Source organism: Coregonus lavaretus (assembly GCF_964263955.1).
Source record: "Coregonus lavaretus genome assembly, contig: HAP1_SCAFFOLD_2574, whole genome shotgun sequence".
Classification (NCBI taxonomy): Eukaryota; Metazoa; Chordata; class Actinopteri; order Salmoniformes; family Salmonidae; genus Coregonus; species Coregonus lavaretus.
Genome location: NW_028160723.1, coordinates 40546 through 63151, shown reverse-complemented (window position 1 = coordinate 63151; position 22606 = coordinate 40546). Strand labels below are relative to the sequence as shown.

The following is a 22606-nucleotide window of genomic DNA, read 5'->3' as shown; positions in this document are numbered from 1 at the left end:
GGCTACAGGCCTACATACTCTCACAATAACCCGTTTATAAAATGACAAAGTATTCAATACAAATCAAAAAGCAACTAAGACATATATACACCACAGAAATGACACAGAATCACATTTGCAATGTCCCTTACACACACACACACATGCATCCACACACAAACACACAAACATTGTGGCCTAGACCCATCTAAAAAGCCCCGGCCAACCTACAGTACAAGAGAGCTTCGTTGACACGGCCCTAACCAACCAGGCTACCATAAGTCACGAGGCCACACCAAGTTCTGCCATTCACAAAGACAAACAAGACCCATACCTAAACACAACCTGAAGAGCCACCCCATGGTAACCCCAACCACCCCTGCCAACCTAACACCTCTATACCCCTGGCAGGTTACCCTCAGTGTCACCCGGGTGGGCGGTGCCCCTACCTCCTGGGCGCGGGTGATGAAGGGGATCTGTGTTCCTGAGTCAAGGTCTTCGTTGATGATGAGGCGTCGTGCCCACTGGCCGGCCCGGACCACCCCGCCCCCCTGGATGAGCACCAGCAGCTTGGCAGGGTTGGACATGGCATCAGCACTCAGGTAGATGAAACTCCTGGGCTCCTCCTCTGTGGCATCCACCTGGTCACATGACACAGTATCATCCTTTCATTAGTACTGCAACTTAAACAAATATGTAATCAAAATCATTTGAAGTACAGTCCTCGGAAGTAAGCATGGCCCTGTTAGCATGTTTTTGGAAGGGGGTTGGGGGTCTGACATCCTCCTTGGTAACAAATAAGTCCTTAAAAAACGCCTAGTGTGTGCGTCCTCGACTGCCCTTGGACCCTTGGATGGACGCAGTCCCCAGTGTGCCTAAAGGAATCTCTAAAGAGACACACACTGTCCATAAAACCACGGGCGGCAGCTGCAAGAACGTAATCCAAGCAGACAAAGAAAATGGAGGAGGAGAAATCTCAGCCTTTCTTCTATGTCGTTCTCTCGTTCCCTCCTCCTATACTTGGCCCCGGTTAATCTGCGGTCACAAGTTCAACTCGAGGCAGGTGGACCGACCCACCACTACCACACACACACACACACACACACACACTAGAACATAATGATTTTCCAGTGGAATAATGAGATAAAATAGGGCAGGCAGAGTGTAAAAAGTGTATAGGTGTAATAAAACTGGGTTAGCTAGGTGATTTATAGGTTGTTAGTGCCGTTACGGCTACTCCCTGCGCCAGAACAACAGAGGTCGTAAACATTCACTATAAACAGGGCTAGAAAAATTATCTGAGCTAATACGAAAAGGACCAATCTTCCTCAGAAAGAAAGAGCAACAGGGAAGTCAAGCCTGTGTTGGATGTTGGGATGAGCAGAGAGCAAGAATACACAGCTGACAGCGAATAAAGTCCCCTTGAGCGCATTTGAATGCAAAACAGATTAAGCAACAGCTTTTCTGACTCGGGAGACGACGTGTCACAATACAGTTAATTTGTTGAGGAGACACTTTTGGACAAAGAGAGAGATAGAAAAGCTTATTCCATCTCCCCAATCCTAGTTTTCGCGGGACACTCAATATCATAATCATTCTCAGAAGCCGACGCATTTACGTCAACTTTCACATTAATATCCCCTATAATCTTCAAGGGCGTGAATGAAAGGCCTGAATGCCTCATTTTTCACTCACAATACTTACTGGCACGATTTCTTTTGTCAAGTTGCACTTCGTCTCCAGCAGTTCGTAAACATAATGCGTGATGATCTGAAAGACAAAGAAAAACAGACTACTAACAACAATGGCACAGTGTGCGGTACACATCTCATGTACAGCAACACAACAGTATGCAGCTTGAGTGAAGAATAATGCACTTTTACTTTGTTTGTGTATACAGTGTATTTGGCCCCTACACAGGCAGACGGTACTGTATGTGTGAGCTAATTGAAAGTGATTGGAGTTGGCCGTGCCGTGCTCTTCGAGCTCAGAGCTCAGTGCAGTCCCGGTATAGAGGGAATGGAAGCCAAGGGAGGAACTCTGTGATATAAGCACCGAGCTGATGTAAGATATGTTTATCCTCCCAGCCACAACACCGAGGAACTTGTATACAGTGCAATTTCAACCCCAGGCCAACGGTTTCATGGTTCAACGACATCAACAACTTTCTTTCTTTTTACCCCATCTCCTCCCCTTCTTTCTATCCCTCCCGCTCTAACTCGTCGGCAGCTGAAAACATAAGGGCTTTTGTGGCATCGTTTTTTTTGGAAGCAAATGAGAGAGGGATGAGGGAGGAGGAGAAATACTTTCTGTCGTCCGTGTTTTGGCGTGTTTATAGTGGATGATGATGATGATCTCTCAGCTGTGGGGGTATTAATCAGACGTGCCCAGCCTGGCATGGAATGGCATGGAGGTGCTGTGATGTGGTATAGTGGCCCACACGGGTGGGCGAGGACAGGGGTGTGTAGTGTGGCATGGTGTGGGTGAGGTCTGTGGCGTCAGGGGGCTGTGGGTCTGCTGTGACCACAGGGACAGCTGGACAGGCCAAAGTCAGGTGCCTCCCTGTCCTTTGTGTTTGTGTTAGCTTTAGCTTGACTCTTCAGAGCCCCACAGGAAACCAGGGGCAGGGAGGGATGGGGGCGCCATGGAGGCAGAGCATGTCAGGTCTAAGCCCTGAGACACAGGCACACACAAACTGAGTGACCACTGTCACACTGTTGCCTAGGTACTTAAACCTATTTACAGAGCTTTGCAGCATCATCAGTACAATACAACATAGTACACCCATATCCCGAAACTACCAGAGATAGCAGGGACTCGGTACGGTATAGTCTCTGGATACAATACAATACTCCACAACATTGTGCAGAGTTAAACCAACACCTAAAAGTTCAGTATTCAAAGCCCACAGACTCCTCTAAGCAGTCAGAAAGAAAATACTAATACCAATCATTATAACCTCTGTTAAAGCCAAAAGAAACTCAGTGCTAACCTGATTATGTGTCTAAAGAAACACATTATGGACAAATGATGCCATGAGATATGATTACGAAGGATTAGCCAATCGCAGGCCTGGCGGACAGACCAAATGAGATGACAGATCTTACCATTTGACCCGCTAGATGAGGAATTCTCCAAATGGTAAGAGATATAGCTGCGGCCGCATCAGCTAATTCACTAAATGTCAGGATCCCTGATGAAGACTAAAATGAATGTGAGGCTCAATATGAGAGTTTTTAATGGCATCAATAAGCCTTGCAGGAAATTTCATTTGTGCTACATTATTTGTTAAGCGCCTCAGGTGGCCCGGAAACCATCTGATGTGGAAAAAGAGAAGGAACGGGGGAGGTGGAGGAGAGGGAAGTGGACTGAGAGCGTGTGTGTGAGTGTGTGTGTGTGAGTGTGTGCAAGCGCGTATGCATATGTAGGCAGAGCACGCATGAAGCATAGTGTATATGTGCTGTTTCGTGTGTGTCCGTCCGCCGGTACACAGAGGTCTTTGTTCAGGTTGACAGACAGGCCCAGGGTCAGGATACAGGGGCTTGCTGATTGGAGTCAGATGAGGAAGCACAGCTCTGAGATCAGTATCGCTCCAGGACCGGATGAGAGAGCGAGAGGGAGCAGACCTTAGAGTCCACACACAAGCCCACAATAACAAACACCACAGAGGACTTTTTTCTTTATTTATTTCACCCTTATTTTACCAGGTAAGTTGACTAAGAACACATTCTCATTTACAGCAATGACCTGGGGAATAGTTACAGGGGAGAGGAGGGGGGATGAATGAGCCAATTGGAACCTGGGGATGATTAGATGGTCGTGATGGTATGTGGGCCAGGAATTTAGCCAGGACACTGGGGTTAACACACCTACTCTTACGATAAGTGCCATGGGATCTTTAGTGACAACAGAGAGTCAGTACACCCATTTAACATCCCATCCGAAAGACGGCACCCTACACAGGGCAATGTCCCCAATCACTGCCCTGGGGCATTGCAATCTTTTTTGGGGACCAGAGGAAAGAGTGCCTCCTACTGGCCGCCCTAACACCACTCTCAGCAGCATCTGGTCTCCCATCCAGGGACCGACTAGGACCAACCCTGCTTAGCTTCAGAGGAAAGCCAGCAGTTGGATGCAGGGGGGTATGCTTCTGGCAACATGGTCAACATGGACAACATGCCCACAGAGTCAAACCATCATACTGATGGGAGCTGTTAACTACCACACACACACAAACACACACAGGCAAAGAAGTGCAAACATGTTCAAACACACACACGCTACAAGAAACTTCACTACTACGAGAAAATGGCTACCATTGCTGCGCGGGCCTCAGCCATCGCTCTCTGCAGCCGATCAGCAGCATAAGCTACAGCACTTTGTCACTTCATTAACACAGTGTTATTAGTCTTATAATGAAAGGCCTGGCCCTGCAGGTAGTGGAGGAGTGTTAAGTGGTCCTGTCATTCTCTCCCTGGAGCTATGTCTGTCTGGGACTGGCTGCTGGTGCTGCTGAGGCTGATTATGATAGTGGGGGTGCACTCAACACTGACAGGGATTGGGGACATTTGGCTGATGAAAAAAAATTATAACTGCCCAACTGTCAAAATTAGATGTGCTGCCAATATTACTTAAACTACTCGATGTGGCAAAAATGACAGCGTGGCCGAGTGTGGATTGGCAGATGAGGGAAGATGAGGAGGAGGAAGCCGCATCTATCCCTGACCCCCGTTGAACCTGTGACATCACTCGGATGATGTCACCAAATGACCCTGGACAACACCCTGTCGTTCTCCGCTAACATCAAAGCGGTGACCCGATCCTGCAGGTTCATGCTCTACAACATTCGCAGAGTACGACCCTACCTTACACAGAAAGTGGCACAGGTCCTAATCCAGGCACTTGTCATCTCCCATCTGGATTACTGCAACTCGCTGTTGGCTGGGCTCCCTGCCTGTGCCATTAAACCCCTACAACTTATCCAGAACGCTGCAGCCCGTCTGGTGTTCAACCTTCCCAAGTTCTCTCATGTCACTACCGCTCCTCCGCACACTCCACTGGCTTCCAGTTGAATCGCATCTGCTACAAAACCATGGTGCTTGCCTACGGAGCTGTGAGGGGAACGGCACCTCCTTACCTTCAGGCTCTGATCAGACCCTACACCCAAACGAGGGCACTACGTTCATCCACCTCTGGCCTGCTAGCCCCCCTACCTCTACGGAAGCACAGTTCCCGCTCACCTCAGTCAAAGCTATTCGCTGCTCTGGCACCCCAATGGTGGAACAAGCTCCCCCATGATGCCAGGACAGCGGAGTCACTGACCACCTTCCGGAGACACTTGAAACCCTACCTCTTTAAGGAATACCTGGAATAGTATAACAGTAATCCTTCTACCCCCCCTCCCCCACCCCCCATAAAAAAAGGGTAATTGTCCCACTGGCTATCCTAAGTTGAATGCACCAATTTGTAAGTCGATCTGGATAAGAGCGTCTGCTAAATGACTTAAATGTAAATGTCTCTGAAAGCAGTGTAGCAGTCACCATCTCCACAGCCCAGCCAGGTAACCCACATCCCAAGGTCTCCTCCACTCATCAAGGCCAGGCATTTCGAAACAGAGCCAGTGGGGGCATGGCAGACGGCAGCAGTAGAGGTACCGTGATTGACCCTTCCTTCTCCCTTTCTCTGGGGGTCTATGTGGTTTGTTTTAGGGGAAGTGTTGTGGTGACGTTCCCCCCGGTGCCCCAGGAACCAGGAGGAGCAGAGAGGAAGGAAGGGTTTACAGGAGGGCTCAGTCTGTGGGGAGGGAGGGCAGGAGAGAAAGGTAATCCTAGGGAGCGTGTGTGTGTTGCCGGTGCCAGCTCCCACTGTGTTAGACAGCTGAGATTAAAGGGAGGGAGGGTGGATGACTGGCCTTGACCAAGCACTTTCCACTGAGTGGGCGAGCGATAGCACCCCCCTCAACGCACCTCTCCTATCCTTCTCGTCTTCTCTCTACTGCCCCTCTCATCTCACCACCCCCTGGCTACGGCCTTAATGAAGACCACTGTGTCGATAAGTCGATCTGTTTGTAAACTAACCTAGTGGAAAAACCCTCTTCAAACTAACAGGGGAGAGCCTTCCTCAGAGAGAGGGGGGAGAGAGAGGGTGAGAAAGAGAGTGAGGGAGAAAGAGACAGAGGGAAAGAGAGAGAGAGATAGAGAGAGGGAGAGACGGATAGAGAGAGGGGGTAGAATCCAGACCTCCCACATTGTGTAATGCTCTCTGATTACTCCGGTCATGGTTGGTCCAGCTGACCTCTCGAGGCAATAAGGAGATGATCCACCGGACATGGGTGTGTGGGGGGGGGAGAGGAGGGGGTGAGGGTTACCCCGGACATGGGGGGGTGTGGGGAGAGGAGGGGGTGAGTGTCTCCCCGGACAAGGGGGATGGGGGGGAGAGGTGGGGGTGAGGGTTACAACTAGGGTTGCAAAGCTATCGGTAATTTACCAAAGCAATTTTGGTAATTAACAGGAAATCTATGGCAATCTATCGTAACTTTGGTAATTTATACTTGAATAACTTTTTTAAACAATTATTCATATATATATTATTCATTTATTATATCTGTGCCCATATTGTCCATACATTTCTAGTAGGTAGACAATATGGTTCAAGAGAAAATAGCTTAATTAATTAAAAAAGCATCTAATCAACAATGGCATTCTTTTCAATTAACTCTGCAACTCTTCCAACTGTTGACTTTTTTCATTTTTTTGACGCCAAAACATTGACAACAAGTAAAATAAATACAATTTTGTAAAAACAATTATATATAAAGGATATTTCATGCTGAAATCCTCATATTAAACACCAATAGTATTCACTAAGTTGATGGTTTATATTTAGGATAATGTTTTACAGCTTTGTCATTCTATTTTTATTTTAAAATCATATTATTCAATTATTTAATATATTTTACATGTGATAAGGCCACACAGAGGGCCAGAGATTATTACAGACGCCTGTGATAATCTGAAGTACCCAAAAGGGCCACTAGATGTCTTGTGATAGATTAAATAAAATCCTTAAAAACATACCAAACTTCAAAAGTTTCCAGTAATACCCTCCCTTGGCAACCCTTGTTACAACTGATATGGGGGGTGGGGCGGGGAGAAGGGAGAGGAGGAGGTGAGGGTTACCCCGGGTCTGACCGTTGCCGAAAGCCCAAACACAGACCACAGGTGTCTATGGAGCAGGCCTGCTCTGCGCTGTCCAGTGGTGGCTAGAGATGTGGGCCTGAGGAATGGGGGAGTGACCTCTACTCACTGTCCTGGTTGGTTTAAGTATCTCTCTACGCCACACAAACAGCGAGAGAGAGACAGACAGACAGACAGAGAGAGAGACACACAAACACACACGAGAGCAGGCGGTCCGGAGCGCTCTCTAAAAGCCACTTATACAGAGAGGAGGCACACAGCGACGATATCAAAGGTGTTTACATAATGAAAGTGAGGAGAGCTCTGCATGGTTACAGTGACAGGGCCCGGAAAAGAAAAGCTTCTTCTTTACGGAAGAATAGAAAAAGATGAAGAAAATCCCCAAACAAAACAAAAAAAGGACAACGGCAACAGTAAAGCAAAGCTACAGGAAGAATAGTGTTTATTTTAAGGGTTGGCTTGTCTAACATCAGGCTGATATTTAAAATAGAGTCAATTGTTGTCTTACTTCAACCCCCTCCCGTCTTTTCTTTTTTATCAGTGGGGTATATGGAGGAACAAAGCTGATGCACTCCCAAATAAATTCCCACAAGGTCCCTGTGTTGTGTCTGCCTGTATCTGGGGGACGTTTGTTCTCTGGAGAGATGAGAGGGAGAGAGAAGGGGGGGTCTGCATGGAGGCTCATCTCACTTCCTCTCCCTCTCTCTTTCCCTCCTCTCTGGCTATGCACTGTGCTGCGCCGCACTCCTTAATGGCAGTCTAATGACCACCTCAGGTGTTACCTCAGAAGCCGGCCGAGGGATAATTCACTTTTAAAGTACGGCGCCGTGGATGCCTGTGCTTTGGCTCCCCCCCCCCACCCCACCACCACCACCACCACCACCACAACCTCCCGCTCTACCAGCCGCGCCGTGGGGTTTGAGGAGTGATGAGACGCGATAAATCAAGAGAGACAGCTGCCATTTTGCTCCTCTTTAGAGGGATCCTCTTAACTTCCAAACAAAACGTCCGTGACTGATAGGGGTGTGTGGGCTCGCCGTTGCCTTCGCACGCCCTGCTTCCCATCTCGCTGACGGGTATACAGTAGAATAGAGGCCTACTGCTTCCCCCTGGGTGTGTGAAGTGTGAAGTGTGTCTTTTTACCATTCCCCTGTCATCATTACACTTCAGTTGTACACTCCTTTGAAAATGTAACATGACTATACTCATGACTATATAAAATACCATATTGCTGATTAATCAGCATTTACTGTTCATTTGATCAATTAAACTGCATGTACAGCACACACAGGACCCACGGGTGTTAAATAGTAGCTTTGAGCTTGTCTTCACAAAACTGTCTCTACTGTAAAAAGGGATGAACCAACGATACATACAGTGGAGAGAGAGAGAGAGAAAAACACAAAGAGAGAGAGAAATCTTCATAATACAGCCATCTGGATGGGCCCAGGTTCATTAGAATATGGTGTGTGTGTGTGTATGTGTGTCATCCCACTGATACAGGGAGGGGGGGGAGAAATATCCTCATTTATTAACAGCTTAATTCAGCTCCATCTGGGCCTGGCATCATGCTTGTCATCTATCAGGGGGAACTATCACTTACAGCAACAATTACACTTTCACTGAGCCCTACAGGGCCCAGGTCACCCTGATCCTACACACACACACACAGGCTTGCAAGAAAACACACACACACACACACACACACACACACACACACACACACACACACACATAACCTCAAAGGTAATCCTGGAACACACACACACACACACAAAAATGAAGAACTGCAGAAGTGTGCATGCTCACACACACACACGAAAACTCGCTGAAATAGACAGACACAGCTCCAAGGGGTACTAGATAGCGTTCAATGATGCAGATCAAACAATGATCTCTCATTCGTGAGTGTGTGTAGTGGGCTAGGCTAAAGACAATAGTGGGAGATATTAACACGGGCAGAACGTGGATCGGCTGACTGAGTACGAGGCAGGCGTGCCCCCCCCCCACACACACACACACACACACACACATACATACAGTGGGGAAAAAAAGTATTTAGTCAGCCACCAATTGTGCAAGTTCTCCCACTTAAAAAGATGAGAGAGGCCTGTAATTTTCATCATAGGTACACGTCAACTATGACAGACAAATTGAGGAAAAAAAATCCAGAAAATCACATTGTAGGATTTATAATGAATTTATTTGCAAATTATGGTGGAAAATAAGTATTTGGTCACCTACAAACAAGCACAATTTCTGGCTCTCACAGACCTGTAACTTCTTCTTTAAGAAGCTCCTCTGTCCTCCACTCGTTACCTGTATTAATGGTACCTGTTTGAACTTGTTATCAGTATAAAAGACACCGGTCCACAACCTCAAACAGTCACACTCCAAACTCCACTATGGCCCAGACCAAAGAGCTGTCAAAGGACACCAGAAACAAAATTGTAGACCTGCACCAGGCTGGGAAGACTGAATCTGCAATAGGTAAGCAGCTTGGTTTGAAGAAATCAACTGTGGGAGCAATTATTAGGAAATGGAAGACATACAAGACCACTGATAATCTCCCTCGATCTGGGACTCCACGCAAGATCTCACCCCATGGGGTCAAAATGATCACAAGAACGGTGAGCAAAAATCCCAGAACCACACGCGGGGACCTAGTGAATGACCTGCAGAGAGCTGGGACCAAAGTAACAAAGCCTACCATCAGTAACACACTACGCCGCCAGGGACTCAAATCCTGCAGTACCAGACGTGTCCCCCTGCTTAAGCCAGTACATGTCCAGGCCCGTCTGAAGTTTGCTAGAGTGCATTTGGATGATCCAGAAGAGGATTGAGAGAATGTCATATGGTCAGATGAAACCAAAATATAACTTTTTGGTAAAAACTCAACTCGTCGTGTTTGGAGGACAAAGAATGCTGAGTTGCATCCAAAGAACACCATACCTACTGTGAAGCATGGGGGTGGAAACATCATGCTTTGGGGCTGTTTTTCTGCAAAGGGACCAGGACGACTGATCCGTGTAAAGGAAAGAATGAATGGGGCCATGTATCGTGAGATTTTGAGTGAAAACCTCCTTCCATCAGCAAGGGCATTGAAGATGAAACGTGGCTGGGTCTTTCAGCATGACAATGATCCCAAACACACCGCCCGGGCAACGAAGGAGTGGCTTCGTAAGAAGCATTTCAAGGTCCTGGAGTGGCCTAGCCAGTCTCCAGATCTCAACCCCATAGAAAATCTTTGGAGGGAGTTGAAAGTCCGTGTTGCCCAGCGACAGCCCCAAAACATCACTGCTCTAGAGGAGATCTGCATGGAGGAATGGGCCAAAATACCAGCAACAGTGTGTGAAAACCTTGTGAAGACTTACAGAAAACGTTTGACCTGTGTCATTGCCAACAAAGGGTATATAACAAAGTATTGAGAAACTTTTGTTATTGACCAAATACTTATTTTCCACCATAATTTGCAAATAAATTCATAAAAAATCCTACAATGTGATTTTCTGGATTTTTTTCCCTAATTTTGTCTGTCATAGTTGACGTGTACCTATGATGAAAATTACAGGCCTCTCTCATCTTTTTAAGTGGGAGAACTTGCACAATTGGTGGCTGACTAAATACTTTTTTCCCCCACTGTACAGTAAGTTAATGCCTCCATCTCTCTCTTTTCTCCCGTCAATATCAACACCAGGACAGAACGGGTGAGTCTGAGGGGAAGGGTATAGCTGCTGGCCTACAATTAGCTTCAGTTCACTACCAGGTTGTGGTTCATTCAAAGGTCAAATAAAAACCATCTCCTCTGAAATAACGATCAGCACTAAATCACGATCGGAATACAACTAGCATACCGTCCCACCGTGCCTATGTGTGTAGCGTAGCCTGGTGCTGCGTAGCGGTGCTGCCTGGGTTCCTGTCGTACTAATCGAGATGTCAGAGCAGGGATGCTCTTACCCCAGTTCCCTGGCCGATGGAGGCTTTTTGATGCATTGGGGTTAATCTGGCTGACAACATGAAGAGAGGGCCAGGGCTTTCACTCACAGCGCTCATCCAGATACCAGAGCAAACAGCCTTTAATCGCCGCACAAGGTCTTATCCAAACAGGGAGAACAGATGTGACGCTTCTGCTGCTCACATACACGCACACACACACACACACATATATCCAGAGGGATCCACACAATAGCAATTTATTCAACAAACAGCACCTTAAATTATTGGCTTCGTGGGCTGGTATTCAGAAGTTTTCAAACAACTCAATTCAATATGCCAATTCACCACAAACTGGGACATCAAACAAACCCGTTCCAAGAACATGTAGAGTACAGTGAAGGATTTTTGCTCCTTGGAAAGATCTACGCATTGAGCTGTAAAATATATAAATAAAATGAGAATAATTTTAAAATCTGGGCCCACAATGCAATGCCCCTGCATTCAACATCAGCTGCGAATCTTTCCTCCAAGCGGCCATTAAGACATCGTCCACCCATTCAGACGAGGCTGAATTGCAAATTGGACATCTGGTGCTGTGATGCCTCTCACAATGTGGCCGCCATTTCTCCCTAGCACTGCACTGTCACAGCTAGCTCTGCTCGGAAGACTGGCAGGACCATAGAAGGGAGGGAGGGAGGGAGGCAGAGAGAGAAAGAGAGAGAGAGAGAGAGAGAGAGAGGAAGAGGAAGGGAGAGACACAGAAACAGAGACAGAGAGTGAGAGATGATGCTAGTCCCCACCCATGCAGGTTGGTTGGGCGCTCTCTTGCTCCACACCCCCAGGGACAGTCACGGAAGGGCACCGCATCTCCTTGCTTCCCTTTCCACCCCTTCACAATGCATTGTGGGTAGTGCACCCACTCTAGGGCGGTTGGTTGATATAGGGCATGTACGCTTCAGGATGGCCATTGTTGTGAACGAGGGCTCTCAGCAGCAGGCTTTTTTTGCGCTCAAATCTAAACCCTGAACTACCCAGGCCTGATCACACAGACAGACAGGAGTCCTAACACACATTAGCCACGCACCTCTCTGTAACTCCACTCCAATATCTTGTTATCACAGCTAGCTTCACCAGCGGCAAAGCCTACTAGCCTACATGTTCTCAATGAATGAGATGCTGCCTCTTAACCACATAATCTCATTAGCATGTTAGATCCTTAATGAATTAACTAAACATCTGGGCCTGCGCCTGATGTCTGAGTTCAAGAAGTTTAAACGACTGTGCTCTCTGGGCTACTCCAATCCGCACTACCAAATGTTTGCTTCCAGCGTTTCAGATGCTGGCGAGATACCTCCGGCAGCAGAAGAAAGAGCGCCTTCAACAAAAGGCTAGTTCTCAAAGAACGCACCTGGATTAGAAATTAAACACACAGGTAATCCCACCAAAGAGTCCATCTTTCGCTTTGAACTTCAAAGAACGCAGGGAACAATTAAAAGCAAAATAGCGGGGTTGCAAGTAAAGCAGAAGATTACAAAAGGAAAAACATTGGTTTGTGATTAGTTGAGTTGAGACTGAGTGAGGGCAAAGTGAACTTTTGGACGAGGTGTGACGGTGTGGTGGACACGTCACACGTCCGTCAGTCCGTCCGCCCGTCCGTCTGTCAGGGGGCTAACCTAACCTTCAGGCTGGTAATCCTGACAAATGTATATACTGTATGTAGGCCTACATTGTGTGACATGACATATGAGCTCTATGTAGCTGCCTTTCCATATACCAGCATACTTACCTACACTGTATGATACGCACACACAGAGACAGACACACACGTCTGCTAGAGCCATGAAAGTGGCGAGGGCCTGGCGGGATTGAGGGTCTTTTGAGTGTGAAGGTGTAAACAGCAAGACCGCTGAGCCAGTTATAAATCAGGGCAAACCAAGCCTGATCACAACACACACACACACATACTAAGACAGGGATCCACTACTGCTGCCAAGGAGTATCCACCATGTCCTGCCAACCACCGTGTGTGTGTGTGTGCGCGTATGTGTGTGTGGTGCGTCTATGTTCAATACCACTCTGAATCAAATTAAAGAGTTATTAAATCTGGGGAGCGCAGATACAACAAAATCATCATCAAAGTTTTGCCGTTAATAATACAATATGGTAGGGATCTTTTCTCCCATTTACTTATTCAAAATCAGGGATACATTCCTTTCCTCTTTTGTCTTGTTTTAAATAACATCCTATCCTATAGTAAAACAAAATATAAATATTTCAGTACAAAAGGTAAAGGAATATAGTAATGCAGTAGTAAAAATGACAATAGAACATATGCCCTGATGACTGATAGACAGAGTTAGAGGGGGGGGGGGGGTGAAGGGGGGAATGAGCAGTAAGAGTACGTACCTCTCCCAGGGCCTCGTAGCGTTTCTGGTTCCACCTGTGGAGATCCTCCCGGGCGTTGAACACAAACGCCTCGCCCGTCATGGTGTGCCTCAACCTGCCCTCTGATAGGCAGACAGACAGAGGGAGGGAGATAGAGACAGAGAGACAGACAGACAAACAGAGACAGACAGACAAACAGAGAGACATACGTACAAAGACAGACAGACAGAAAGCGACAGATAGACAGAAACAATGTTAATCTAGGCCTACTCATTGAGACTGATTGAAACCCTCTCTAGGAGGAGTAGTTGAGAAACTTCTTTCAGTATCTCAACTATTTTTGTTCCAGGGTAGGGATCAATCTAGCATCATTTACTAATTGAAAAATCCTCAGAGAAAATAGCAGGCAATTTCCAATTCATGGGCTGAATATCAATTAATCAATCACAGTATCCATTCAAATGGAATTGACCTCATCAACTAGAAGCGTTCAACTGCGGATGGGGCATGCATGGCAGAAGGGTCTGGAAGGCTAACGTTGGACCAACTCCTCAGGTCCCGAAAGTAAGAGAAAACTAAACGCTGTTCAAACTGACTGCCGCTTAATTATGGCAGGAAAGCTAATGATAGTGTGAGGAGTAGAGCAGCGGTAGAATAAAATAATGTGGTGCTTGTTAGGTTTCTACCACCGTATGGACATGCTGAAGTAGTTCCGCCTGTCAAAAGAAGCAAACTAGCTTTGACCTTCAGTTCAAACTGAGACCCTGCTTTTCTGCGCCTCTCTCCCTTCATGCAATTAAAAAAAGTGTTTGTGGCTGCGGTCCCCCCATCTGGCAGGTACAAGGCCTGCGGATGCAGAGCGCTCTTCCATTCACGAGTCCAACGGCCTTCTGGGACGTCTGGCAGCCCAGGCCCAGACAGCAGGTGTGGCATAAACTCTCTCTTCCTCTCATTCCTTGTTTATATCTCTCGCCCTTTTTTCTCATCCTGGCATCGTCCCATGCGTCTGTAGCCCTATCCACCTGAGATCAACTGTTCCCCACACTGCCTTTGAGGCTGGGCTTTGGATGGCAGCCAATCAGCCTTCACTCTCATTGACCCTGGTCACTCTCCACACCACTCCAATGCCACTCCTCTCTACCAGGCCTAGCCAGCGGGGAGCGACTGGGTGCAGTGTATGTGCGCGCTAAAGGGGTAGTACATTAGGAGTTACATTACGGCAAAAGTGTTTGAATCATTGGGTGGAAACTAGGGACACAAACGCATATTTAGAGTTTACAGGGGAGAACACCTGTGTTTATTTTCAGAGCCCAGGTTCATTTTACAATAACAGCTAAATGAGGAACAAGCAGAGAATAATGTAATGAGGGAGAGAGCAATTCTAGACTAGTAACTTTTTCAAGCTAAACAATTATCCCTGCGTCTGTTTAACGCCTCCAAATACAGAGGTTTACAATGAGGCCATCTATCCTTCTGTTGACACTGCAACATAACAAAGCACAAATCAGTGTTAAATTGTGACCTCTACGACTGCAAAACGCATAATGCTGAAATACTCAAAGTATACAACCCAAATAGCCGGAGGGTCTCATACTTTCTCAATTATTCCACAACGGCAAACCCCGGCAAAAAAAGCATATTGTTAAGATAAAAGATTGCATAAGCATTTTCATCTCCCCCTAAATTGCACCACTTTACACTCTGTTATCGTGTGATAAATCTTACACTGCTTACTCGCCGAGCATTACAACATTTTGCTTTCATCGTTAGCTGTTAGACAACATTTAGCACCGAAAAGGCTGTTCGTCAACATGGAGAACTAATAGCCAGCTTGTGCCTACGAGATGGGCGCTGGGGGAGGGGAGGGGGGGGGGGGGGGGTGTATCAGTTTGAAAAGGCGCCCGCAGAAAAGTACCTTGAAGATATCAATTATGCATTCACGGTAGTGAGAGAAGAGATCTACTAAACAACAGTGTGTGTGTGTGTGTCTGTGTGTGTGTGTGTATACGAGAGTTCAGCTCCATCGCCTCCACAACACAGCCTCTCAGAGGATTATGTTTCCTCAACTTTTCTCCCCTTTTCTAGCATAATTAGCATGCGGTGCTCAATTTTGGAGCTTAATTAGGTGTACATAACCTTGAATTTCCAGTAATGGAAAACCGGAGGGCTACTGTGATGAAGCCATCATCTTTATAATTAAGATACCTGTATCAACTGTATAGAGCCTCTTATATATTCATTTCATATTTCTTTTTACACTATATAGACGTAGGCTAACTTGGGTGTTGGAGTGAAGAATGCCCTCCAGTCATGGCAGCACTGATCTATCTCCACACTGAGCCGGAAGGACTTTAGTTTGAATAGAAATGAAATTCTTGGAGAGGAGAGTGAAGACAGACACCCAGGCAGGCTCCTCAGAAGTGGCAGTCCGGGACTGTTCTTAACAGCAGCAAGGTTATGCAAATCCTCCGTCAGATTGAGCGCAAGGCTGAGTAGGTTACTGACAGGCCGTATAGTACACAACATGTTCTCAGCCCCAGTACAGCCACGCAGTCAGCAGAGACTGTGACAGAGAGAGCGAGAGAGCAGCGCAGGAGAGAGAAAGAGAGTGAGGGGGAGAGAAAGCGAGAGAGAGAGAGAGGCAACTGGGGGAATATTAAGAGCCAAAGACACCAGGCCTCCACCTGTGATAAAATAATCCATACATACATAATATAAATTATAATAATCATAATATTAAATGATATGACTTACGCTCGTTGAAGGCATACTCAAACTCCTCAAGTGTCTTGGGGAAAGTGAGCGGAGGTTCATCTTTCTTCATGAGTTCGTCTAGGTCTATCCTGGACAACAGGTCTGGGCCAGGTGTGGGGAGGGACACAGAAAATCTATATTAGCTACATTTGCACTCAGCCTTGCTAAAACACAGAGGGCAACATTTTCGTAGTGCAAAATGCAAAAAAATACCATAAACCTAGCGTGATTTAATTAGAAATGTTTCTTCAACAATGTGTCTTATAAGGAGGCAACTATTTATGTTGCTCAGATTAAACTCTTTAAAAACATTTGCCTTCTTATAACACACACTGTTGAAGAAAAGTTTTCAATTAAATCACACTGCGAGATTGAGGTTTAATGCTTTTCGCACTTTGCACAATGATTTTGCACTACCAAAGACATCGTAAAAGTCAAATGTCGAAGACTCTCGTGGTGTCAAATATGGAGTCATAGTGTGATCCACTAAAATGATTGACTCCATGGTGTCGGCATATGGTGGCAAGATTATTTTTAAGGAGAAAACCCTCCAATGCTGGTCCTCGAGTGAAATAGCGCAAATGTGACGAAGTAGCCGATTATCAAAATGTACACTACCGTTCAAAAGTTGGGGTCACTTAGAAATGTCCTTGTTTTTGAAAGAAAAGCAATTTTTTGCCCATTAAAATAACAGCAAATTGATCCGAAATACAGTGTAGACACTGTTAATATTATTGTAGCTGGAGACGGCTGATTTTTAATGGAATATCTACATACAGTTGAAGTCGGAAGTTTACATTCACTTAGGTTGGAGTCATTAAAACTTGTTTTTCAACCACTCCACAAATTTCTTGTTAACAAACTATAGTTTTGGCAACTCGGTTAGGACATCTACTTTGTGCATGACACAAGTAATTTTTCCAACAATTGTTTACAGACAGATTATTTCACTTGTGGTCCTCTGTAGCTCAGCTGGTAGAGCACGGCGCTTGTAACGCCAAGGTAGTGGGTTCGATCCCCGGGACCACCCATACACAAAAATGTATGCACGCATGACTGTAAGTCGCTTTGGATAAAAGCGTCTGCTAAATGGCATATTATTATTATTATTTATTATTATTCACTTATAATTCACTGTATCACAATTCCAGTGGGTCAGAAGTTTACATACACTAAGTTGACTGTGCCTTTAAACAGCTTGGAAAATTCCAGAAAATGATCTCATGACTTTAGAAGCTTCTGATAGGCTAATGGACATCATTTCAGTCAATTGAAGGTGTACCTGTGGATGTATTTCAAGGCCTACCTTCAAACTCAGTGCCTCTTTGTTTGACATAATGGGAAAATCAAAAGAAATCAGCCAAGACCTCATTCAAAAAATTGTAGACCTCCACAAGTCTGGTTCATCCTTGGGAGCAATTTCCAAACGTCTGAAGGTACCACGTTCATCTGTACAAACAATAGTACGCAAGTATAAACACCATGGGACCACACAGCCGTCATACCGCTCAGGAAGGAGACGCGTTCTGTCTCCTAGAAATGAACGTACTTTGGTGCGAAAAGTGCAAATCAATCCCAGAACAACAGCAAAGGACCTTGTGAAGATGCTGGAGGAAACAGGTACAAAAGTATCTATATCCACAGTAAAACGAGTCCTATATCGAAATAACCTGAAAGGATGCTCAGCAAGGAAGAAGCCACTGCTCCAAAACCGCCATAAAAAAGCCAGACTACGGTTTGCAACTGCACATGGGGACAAATATCGTACTTTTTGGAGAAATGTCCTCTGGTCTGATGAAACAAAAATAGAACTGTTTGGCCATAATGGCCATAATGACCATTGTTATGTTTGGAGGAAAAAGGGGGTTGCTTGCAAGCCGAAGAACACAATCCCAACCGTGAAGCACGGGGGTGGCAGCATCATGCTGTGGGGGTGCTTTGCTGCAGGAGGAACTGGTGCACTTCACAAAATAGATGGCATCATGAGGAAGGAAAATTATGTGGATATATTGAAGCAACATCTCAAGACATCAGTCAGTAAGTTAAAGCTTGGTCGCAAATGGGTCTTCCAAATGGACAATGAACCCAAGCATACTTCCAAAGTTGTGGCAAAATGGCTTAAGGACAACAAAGTCAAGGTATTGGAGTGGCCATCACAAAGCCCTGACCTCAATCCTATAGAACATTTGTGGGCAGCAGAACTGAAAAAGCATGTGCGAGCAAGGAGGCCTACAAACCTGACTCAGTTACACCTGCTCTGTCAGGAGGAATGGGCCAAAATTCACCCAATTTATTGTGGGAAGCTTGTGGAAGGCTACCCGACACGTTTGACCCAAGTTAAACAATTTAAAGGCAATGCTACCATTTTTTTTACATTTACATTTTAGTCATTTAGCAGACGCTCTTATCCAGAGCGACTTACAGTTAGTGAATACATATTTTTTTTATACTGGCCCCCCGTGGGAATCGAACCCACAACCCTGGCGTTGCAAACGCCTACTACTTTTAGATAACAAACCAGCTACTCATTTCAGGATTGACAACAGGATTGCAGCGAACATGTTTCTGGAGAGGATAATTAGCTATGAGATGTGTATTTGTACTAGCTAACTGGCCAAGTTAGCCCGCTAGCATTCGTGGCCTGTGCCCGGGCAGGTATATTGCAACTAGCTTACTAACGTTAGCAATCTAGGCTATTAGATACATGTTAGCTAGCACTTCACGGGCATTTCAACACACTTTGAGAAGACGTGTACAGAAGACAAATTGTTTTGAGAAAGGTGGCTGAATACATAGACGGGTAAATTTGTTTCGTTCACTGCTGCAACATATTTTTCCTTGCTAGCTGCACTGTTTCTCTTATCGGGGCCACATGGTCCAAAATCGCAAACGTGGACGCCATGTTACCGCCACGGATACTTCGTTTTCTTTTTCTACCAAATACTAATGTATGTAAACTTCTGACCCACTGGGAATGTGAAAGAAATAATTCTCTTAAAATACAGTGGTGATCCTAACTGACCTAAGACAGGGAATTTTTACTAGGATTAAATGTCAGGAATTGTGAAAAACTGAGTTTAAATGCATTTGGCTAAGGTGTATGTAAACTTCCGACTTCAACTGTAGGCGTACAAAGGCCCATAATCAGCAACCATCAGTCCTGTGTTCCAATAACACGTTGTGTTTGCTAATCCAAGTTTATCATTTTAAAAGGCGAATTGATCATTAGAAAACCCTTTTGCAATTATGTTAGCACAGCTGAAAACTGTTGTGCTGATTAAAGAAGCAATAAAACTGGCCTTCTTGAGACTAGTTGAGTATCTGGAGCATCAGCAATTGTGGGTTCGATTACAGGCTCAAAATGGCCAGAAACAAATAACTTTCTTCTGAAACTCGTCAGTCTATTCTTGTTCTGAGAAATGAAGGCTATTCCATGTGATAAATTGCCAAGAAACTGAAGATCTCGTACAACGCTGTGTACTACTCCCTTCACAGAACATCGCAAACTGGCTCTAACCAGAATAGAAAGAGGAGTGTTGCACCCTCTACTGGACACTTGGTGAACCTAGCCAAACCAGTCAATTTACACTTTCTTACATGTGAGACAAGGTAGGCTAGATAATAATGATAAAACACATATAAAACATTTTAGGTGTAACCTGCATGTAGGCAAGTGTACACGTCCATGGAGCCTTATATGCGAAGATGTCATTAGGCCCTAGCTTTGTGTTTTTGAAGAATGCTGAATAAAGTTCAAGCTACTTATTAAATTAATTCTTAATCTTCATTTGACTGCACTTTCCTCCTCAACACAAAACCACAATGAATGCAAGTCCACATGTCAAAGCAAAAATGATGACCCCACGGAGGATTTGAACTTGCGTTGCAAGTGTTAAAAAGTGTCAGGAACTAGGCATCTTACACTATGAGCTAATTGTCCAGCCACTTTTCTATGTGATTAAGTTATTTTGAGTATCAGAACGTGCTGGTGGACTTCTGTTAAGGATGCTTTAGTGAAAAAGTGTTGGATCACATCCAACTATGAGGACAATTTTAATTGGCTGAGATGGAATGTGTTACCAAATATAATTATCTGCTCAGTTGGTTGTCCTCAGCATCGTGGCTAATTTGGCCAGGTTGGCCTATGAGAAAAACTAGCAGCTAGCCATTTTAGACCAATGGTTTAAACCCCTCAAACGCAACTCTGGACCTCGAAGCCAGTTCCACTGCATTTTTTTATTGTTCCCCTCTAATCAGGGACCGATTTAGACCTGGGACACCAGGTGTGTGCAATTAATGATCAGGTAGAACAGAAAACCAGCAGGCTCCGGACCTCATTGGGTAAGAGTTGAGTACCACTGGTTTAAACCATGGTCTAAGCAAAAGTTCTGGTTAGTGGTATTTCTGCAGCACTCATGTGATTGCAGAGTTTGCTAAACAAATGGCCACTTGACGCAAATAATCATATCATTCTGCCAGGTAGGCATAGGCTACTTTGTAGTACAAATTTAATTGAGAAGGTTTTTGGGAAAGCCTTACCATCTCTACCAGAAGGTTATAATTAGCATCATTGCTAACGGCTACACAAAGTGCAGACAAGCATGCACACACAAATAAGCTTTTTGTGCTTATGGAACATTTCTGGGATCTTTTATTTTATCTCATGAAACATGGGACCTACACTTTACATGTTGCATTTATATTTTTGTTCAGTATAAGTTCAATCGATTTTTGAATATTGTTGAATTCTGTTTTAATGTCTGGACTCCTTGATTCCGTCCGCATTCTACACAATACAGATTTTATAGGGCCCTAAGAGTGGTTACATTGCTCCAGCCCATCCCTCAGCTGTTTAACAAACAAACATTGTTTGAACTACAAATTGCCCCTTTAATAGTCTCCCGAGCTGTTCCATATAGATGGTTGGTGTTTAGCCTTCATAGGGAAAAGAGGGGAAAGCATCCTAAATAGGCCTAGGCTTAACCACTAAATTCAAACATGGCTATGTGTGTCCCATTTTTACTGGAAACTGTGGAAAGACAAAAGGGGTTGTTGAGAGGAGAAAGACCGTAGCCTATAGGCTACAGATTAAGAGAGCAAGCACATTTCTCCCTTTAGCAGGATCAGACTAAAGTCCTTCCTACTCTCATAGACTAAAATCCTCTCTGCAAACAAGTGTTGATGCAAACAGTAGACCTAGCTGACAGTAGGAGCGGGCTGAAGATAGTTATGATGAAATCACCTCCGCAACTAGCACTTTTCACAAGTCTCCATTCGCCCTGATAACACACAATACCTTGGACAACAAGGAATACAAGTTCGCTTGTTTACCAATTACTTTCGAGCTGTGAGTGTGCACAGTGAAAGACAACATGTTCAGGGTACTGTACAAGGAAGGCAATACCATTTACCTAGTTGCTCACCTTTCAGTGCAGTTGTTTTCTCTTTATCCTCTTGGCCAGGAATCTGGGCCATGGTTATCCACAAAATGAACAGTATAAAAACACAGGGTCCAGTAAGCATGGATCTTCTTTTCTTGTGGATCACTGCTGGTTAGCGTTACTCTACATGGAAGGGAATAGAAAATGTGGGTCCCACTTTCTATAGATGGTTTGTAGAATAGTAGTTAGTTACAATGTAACATTAACAACTACATTGTTTTCATTGTAGAGGAAGGTACTTTATAATAGTCTAGGCAGCGAATTAATTTGTAATAATAGTTACAAAGAATGATTTCACACACGAATGCAGAATACATTGTATCCATCTTGAATAGTTAGCAAGGCACACATAGTAAACCACTTCCCTTTACAATTAAATGCCTGGCATTTCTTGACACCACTGTTGTGGTATCCATCATGACTATCATCTAGTTATTGCATAGCCTAATTTAATGTGGCTAGGTAATGTGGACTATTTAGCTAGCTAAGCAATTAACCTGCAGACGTATGCAACTAAGTAAACTAGCTAGCTAGCTAGCAGAAATACCTACAAACCCTGCCATATCAAAACGCGTATGCCACAATTAATACAAAGCAAAGTGAGCGACTGTCTAGGTCGAGCGACAGACACAGGCAACCCAGATTTATTCATGCATAAAATAACAACCCAATGCTAGGGACTGAGAGCGCATCCATGCAAGCGAAGCAACCTCCAGGAGAGAAGCATTCGTTTCACACGTGTGCATGGCAGAAGTAAACGTCAGTGAAATACTACTTTATTTTACAGTCATGCATTATGCTTCAAACACATACCACCACTACAAGCGAATATCCAAAACAAAAATAAACCAGAATCCCCTGCTTCTTTAAAACGTACAAAAACAGGAAGGAATCTTAGAATTGAAAGCTTCCGGG

The 22606-nt window shown here is 45.0% G+C and overlaps 1 protein-coding gene across 1 annotated transcript; it reads right to left on the bottom strand.

The window, feature by feature from the left end:
- Positions 1–395: 395 nt before the first annotated feature.
- LOC311121510 (cotranscriptional regulator ARB2A homolog) lies at positions 396–22574 on the bottom strand (the record flags this gene model as incomplete). The annotated part of the gene is made up of 6 exons (XM_084195990.1): positions 22505–22574; positions 21674–21814; positions 16251–16352; positions 13518–13618; positions 1684–1749; positions 396–620 (listed from the first exon to the last, which is right to left on the bottom strand). Coding segments are annotated over exons 2-6 (594 nt in total), but the record flags the coding sequence as incomplete, so codon positions are not given.
- Between the last annotated feature and the right edge of the window lie 32 nt (positions 22575–22606).